The sequence below is a fragment of the Aplysia californica genome, unplaced genomic scaffold (assembly GCF_000002075.1).
Source record: "Aplysia californica isolate F4 #8 unplaced genomic scaffold, AplCal3.0 scaffold00087, whole genome shotgun sequence".
Classification (NCBI taxonomy): domain Eukaryota; kingdom Metazoa; phylum Mollusca; class Gastropoda; order Aplysiida; family Aplysiidae; genus Aplysia; species Aplysia californica.
In genome coordinates this window covers 761,711-768,003 of record NW_004797357.1, presented here as the reverse complement: position 1 = coordinate 768,003, position 6,293 = coordinate 761,711, and the positions used below count along the sequence as shown (strand labels likewise).

At 38.5% G+C, this 6,293-nt stretch overlaps 1 protein-coding gene across 1 annotated transcript in view; it reads left to right on the top strand.

Annotated features, from left to right (window-relative positions):
• LOC101863970 (neuronal acetylcholine receptor subunit beta-3) overlaps positions 1 to 5,181 on the top strand; it is a gene marked incomplete in the record, with an annotated part of 188,339 nt that extends 183,158 nt beyond the window's left edge. Inside the window, 2 exon segments of the mRNA XM_005094696.3 lie at positions 234 to 308; positions 1,361 to 5,181. Coding sequence (XP_005094753.2) covers positions 234 to 308; positions 1,361 to 1,645 — 360 coding nt within the window.
• Positions 5,182 to 6,293: the final 1,112 nt, after the last annotated feature.

The following is a 6,293-nucleotide window of genomic DNA, read 5'->3' as shown; positions in this document are numbered from 1 at the left end:
AGCGAGGGAAAGGGGGGGGGCAAAATCGAGATGAAGAGCAATAGTGGGAGGATAATAGTTGTATATCATTGGGAATTACGAGTCTACTAGGCCCACATTAACGGCATCCGTTGTTTGCTATGAGCTAATCAGTTCTCATACCAAGAGTGTTTTGTAAATATTTGTCTGGACGCCCACGCTCAGTCACACCACTTTCAGCTTTTCATTATTTTCTTTGGGGGGTTTTTCTACAGGAGAATAAATGGAAACACGACCCCACGGCTTCCAATGAGGCATTAGCACAACTACAACGAGATCAAACTATGCAGGTAATTCACTAGTTCTAACCACGATATGCCTGTTGACTCTGATCGGTGACATGACAAAATGCGCTAAACACTAGATTTGAAAGTAAACGATAAAAGACGAATAAAAAACTCGTCTGTATTGTTCCCATGTGTTTCTTATTGCAGATCAGATTATGTGCCCAAGTCTGATGGTACATTGAGCAGCATAAGCATTTAAATTATCTTAAATTAAAGATAAACGGACATGAACTTACACAAAACCGGAGCAACTATGAATTGATAGTTTTTTCTCACCTAGCACCTAGCACCTTTTATCATGGAGATATTCTCATATTATAGAACGCAGATTTATTTTACTATGACTGAGTTCAATGTCTCATAAAATACTTCTTTGATTTATGTAAAACTTTTTTACCTATCTATCACCACCATTTCAAAGCAGAAGGTAACAAGAGTAAGCCACTGCCAAAGTTAAACAATGAGTCACTGTGAGTGAGGTAGAGAGCAGCTGTCTTCACTGATTAAATGAAAGTACGAGTTTTAATTGCAAAATTTCTTTTATTTAGCCTGTGCCCAGCACTGTCCTGGTCTTCCTCTTGCTCGCTTCTCTTTTGGTGCCCAGGCCCACGCTGCGATGGACGTTTACATAAACTTATTATCTTGACCCAATAAATGGTCTTTTCTTCCCAAATTTGTCAGACAGCTGAATGCAAGACCCCGACAAACGTCAGACTGCAAATGTCGATTGTCGGAGTCTTATAATATTCCTTGATCAAAGTCTTAGGACAGACCACCTGTTTTGCGTGTTACTGACCTTTGCAGCGAAAATATAATACTTGCAACAAGCTCTTTAGGCATATTTTTATAAAGTAGATTGCTTTCAAGTTTGTCAATTTAACGTCTGTTTAATCGAATGCAAAAGTGCTTTCTAAAGTTAAATCGATTTTTTAAAAACAAACGATAATGCTTCTTACCCTGTATCTGTTGTTCTTCTTACAACAAAAAAAAAAGATATCAGTATATATAAAGTGGTACTGATAAGCTGATATTATTGTAATTGTTTTCTTCATCAGCAAGGCGGCGGGGGTCCCCTTGCGGAGATTGAAAGCAAACTGAACGAGCTTCGAGAGTTCATGAAGCTGCAACAGCAACGTCTCAAAGAAAGAGACCAAAAGGAGATTGTGGCCAAGCAGTGGAAGGCTGTAGCCCTCATCCTCGATCGCATCTTCTTTATTATCTATCTGTGCATCATCACAGCTTCACTGTGTTACACTCTGCCCGTTCTCACCTCGGTCAGGTCGCATTACAATTCGACATTGCTTGACAAGGCACGAGGGATAAACACCACCGCCGCATAGTAGCAGTTACAGAAGTTTTTGGTAGTGGCGCCGAAGTCACTAATGTGCTTGTTGTTCTTGTGGGGTATTTCCATGAAAACGTGAAGATGATTCTGACAAAAGTGATGTTCTCAGTGTCAGGAAGAGTGATACTGATGGCGTGTTGTTATTGATGATGATGATCATGATGATGATGACGATGATGATGATGGTGATGATGATGATGATGATGATGATGATGATGATGATGATGATGATGATGATGATGATGATGATGATGATGATGATGATTCAAGAGAAAGCATAGTCTGAGATAAATGATTGATTTGGGAGAGCTGTGGTTTTAAAGCACGGTAGCTTATTAAGCAATGCTACCAAATCAGATCTTCCTGAAGCAATTCATGTTTGATTGTGTCATGAGCGAAAGAATCTGTATACGTGTCAGAAAGATATCCTATGTGATTCACCTGCCTTGCACCATGCTCCAATAAAATCATATGTTGCATTCTTTACGTGATGTCTGAAATCATGCACGTGAATTTTACAAAGATTCCTCCTCAATAACTGATGTTTTACAATATTTCCATCTGTTTGAGCTGTTCTGGCGGCTCCAAGAGTTATGGATCAAGGCAGGTATCACAAGCTGTTACTTTGGGTTGTAATGCTATTTATTGATGCTTACGGGGTAATTATCCTTGCTGATTTCAGCGCGTATTTGTGTTTTATTAACGAGTATTTCTAACTTTCTGTATGCAATGTTATCTCAACTGGTAATATACTTAAATAAGAGGAGAGAGTCTCCGGCTTTGAACCACCTAAAGGCGTTCCTGAGAATGAGATGTCTGAGGAGTTTTATGGTCTCCCCCCCCCCTCCCCCGCTTATCGACGAGAACATTTGCCTTCGGTTATTCAAGGGATCATCATAAAACGTAACCTTTTTTATTTTATGACAAGTGTAGAATCGAAATTCTGGTTTCTGGCTGAATGAAAGTGAGAGAAACTGCTACTAGAAGAGTGATGATTTCTCATTATCTGGTTTGATGGAAAATAATTCAATATCCGACTAAGGGTAAAAGCTGATTTTTGTTTTTCTTATGTATTCGCATTTATTATGCAAAAGTGTTCTTCAATTACATCATCTAGAATTTTAGAAAGTGGATATTATTCTGTGAAGTGTTGAACCCATTATACGTACAGACGCACTCCTCACCTTCGACTTTGTTACATGTGTGCGGTGTGTAGTGGATGTGGGGCGGCGCAAAGAGATCACCTAGAGTGTGTGTACACCATCCAACCTTTTCCAAGTTGAATAGTCCGATAATATAATACTATGTGTCATGCCTTGACGTCATTTAATATCAAAGCTAACATGAGCAGTGGCTGTTGTGATAGACTTGGATGTCGAATGACGTAGGCACACATTTCTGTCTCGGATAGTGTGGATCGTGTGTACATCCTTTGAAGGATTCTGATAGTTTTGCACGTGTTGTTTGTTTGTGTAAGTTCTAGAAGCTTTTCACCGGCTTTGCAGCCCATCACTTTCCTTGTGTATTTAAAGCGTGAAATGTGTGTTCTTCAATGCCGAACCTTGTTCGTGAAAACATCGACATAAATTGCAGTCCTTTTCTTGGCCACGATGTTACTGTGGTAATGATAATTTGTTACAGTTACTGCAAGTGTCATAAGATATACATCGATTTTTTGAGAGAGAAAAATGTAATATTGTATTGTCACACAATATTTTCATGCATCGACACCTATTCCTACCAAATTCACACTTATCTTTTTTTTCTTTTCTTACCCAATCAGCAAACTTTGGTTGTAATCTGCAAAGGTGAAGGCTTGTCTCGCCTATTTTATTACTCAACTAATAAACAAGAGACCTATAGGGCCAAGCATGTTGTATAGTTGACAAAGGAGCAAAGTGTTTCATTCAAATAATATCACCTGGGAGTTTTTCTCTATCCAACTTCATATGTCTTTTATCTGTAACCTTCACCAGAGTTTCCTGCATAGATTGAAAACGTTTGCTTCAGCACTAAACAGGTGACCTATATTTTAACCAGAATCTTTTTTGTTGTTTCTATCGTAACAGTTGCATCTTCGCAATCTAAATGAGTTTCACACGAAATTAAAATACTCCGTTCCCTCACATCTAACACTCAAACTCTCTTCTTACATTTTACAGCGAAACATCTTGTGAATTCCTCTTAACTCCTGTGAATTTTTTATTCGCATTTCAAAGTGGTCAGCAATTGCTTGTCTCTGGAAATGTCAAGATACACCTGCTGTTTGGTACCATAGAAACACGCTGTCTTGATTTGTGCACCTGTCGATAATGTTAGCTATATATAGAGCGGATTGTTGCAGAGTCAGCTGATATTTTCTAGCTCCCCTTTCCCAGTCTTTTGTCAACCGTCTTGTCATTTATTCAATTCTGAGGGCACTGTCCACTTTTTATTTCTGTTTCTCTAACTTTTAGTCTATGTGACGATGTGCTGACAGAAAGTCAAACATACGCTGAAAATTACATACAGACTTAGCACAGAAACAGATTATTATGCTTTAAAACGTAACGCCATTGCTAAACACATATTAGACCATTTTGACACCATAGTAATTTGGTATGTCCCATGATGTTGGGGGAATAGAGAGAAAAATGTATCTTAAAAGACCTCCCCACCCAAAAAAAAATTACAGTTAAAAAAAAAAAAAGAAAAAAAAAGAAAAATTCAGAATCACTTTAGCATTTGAACATCGACCGTTCATGTTTTGGCTACGCCTATATCGGACTGTGCCCTCGTCTCTGGCTCATGTTTCCAGTCTGTTGGCTTTGGCCAGCAACTTAAGACTGTTACTAGTCTTCCCTTTTCAGAGTCTGTGGTGGAGCATTTGGCGCTTCTCCACAGCAGGCAGAAGACCCGAGTTCGATTCCCATGCGGGTAGAATTTTTATCTTGCGTCTTCGTCTGTCTGCTGTACCGCTGTGAGCACGGGTTTACCCTAAGACGCAGGGTAGAGGCAGCCTGCCTTCTCAGTGATCCAAAAAGGTGTCGATGGAGGTATAAAACTTTTACAATTTCAATTTTTGCATTATTTTCAACTTTCAGTCAAATACAAAGGGTAGGATCCAAGACTTTTTGACTGACCATTTTACCATGAATATCTGTTAACATTCGGGGATCGACATGATTAGTTCTTGTGCGTTCTTTAAAGTTTGATATTCCTGAATATGTTCTGATTTAGCAGCTCATAGCTAGTGAGTCAGGGAGTTCCTACCCCTTGAACCCCAAATCATACGCACATATACACACATGCACTCATCTTCTTCCCAAAAGAAGATCCTTCCCACGTGGAAAACCCTTTACTTTTAACCACTCTTCTTCCTTTTCACATGTTATTCATGGCAGGCAAAGCGTGCACCATTATAACTGCATACAACCAAATGGTGCAAGATGCTTACCTTTTTTGGAAGGAAGTGAATTTTCATGGAATATTTGGAATCCTGTATTTTGATTTTGATTCAATGAAAATAAAACATAAAAAAACGAAGGTCCTTATATTTCTTGTTGTTTTGCTTTTGTCTTAACCCAGAATGCTCGTGTTTAAAATTACATGTAAACATCGTGGTTTAAGGTTAAGGAAACTCTTTTGAAAAAAATATGACAAAAAATCAATGGGACATTATGCATGGCCTGCAGGAATCTCGTCCAAAGACCAGTGCATGGAAAAACGCTTCATTACATCTCCCTCACAAATATACCATTTCATAAATATAAGTTAAAGCCTCTCTAAATTGCAAATTGTGTGGGGTGCCTGACTATATTCAACACGTTTTCTTTTCGTATGTGAAGATAACACTCCCTTCGAAGGAAATAGACAGGATGTCAATTTGTATTATGAATTTGGGTGAGCACATCATGATGCTAGGAGGCGACTCTGGTTGACTTGCGCCCACAAAACGATACCTCAAAATTACGCCGTTTTATCTAATCAGTACATAATTATGAGAAATTTGACGTAAAAAAATTTTAGTTTCACATCATGCCAAGCTTTTTCGAATGCAGTTCTTTGTGTATCTTGATAACAATTGCGAATAATCTTATGATTTTAATAGAGCAGATAGAACATTTGGCTTCTGACCTCATGTAACTGAAAACAGCCAATAATCTCAGATAGAGCTTTGTATTCTTTAACGCATAAACTTGGCTAAAGTGGTAGGGAAGTCAACCTATCCAAATATAATTTTGCCAAAATAAGGAACATTACAGAACTTTACAAAATCGCTGTTACTAGAAGCCGGATCTCCCAAAGAAAAGCCTTAGGATCCTGGAAGTGCAGCCAAAATCACTTTATTTGTAAGAACACTATATTGACAATTCCCCCAATGCTCAAATGTTGTGTTCAAACTTAAGCAACATGATTTGTGCAATCACTCTGGCCAGGTTAGGGCACTTAACATTTTAAAGTAACTCAAGTAATTTATTTTCTTACCAACACTTAAGAGATAGGGCCCATGACGTGTACGCAGCTTCACATTCTGGACTCCCAACGTCAGGAGAGTGGAAAAGAAATATGTGCTTCCCCTTTCACACAAGTTTTATTCCTTTCCCAGTCCTTTGGGAAGATGAATAATCAAACACTAAAACATAGCAATAACCCTTATGTTT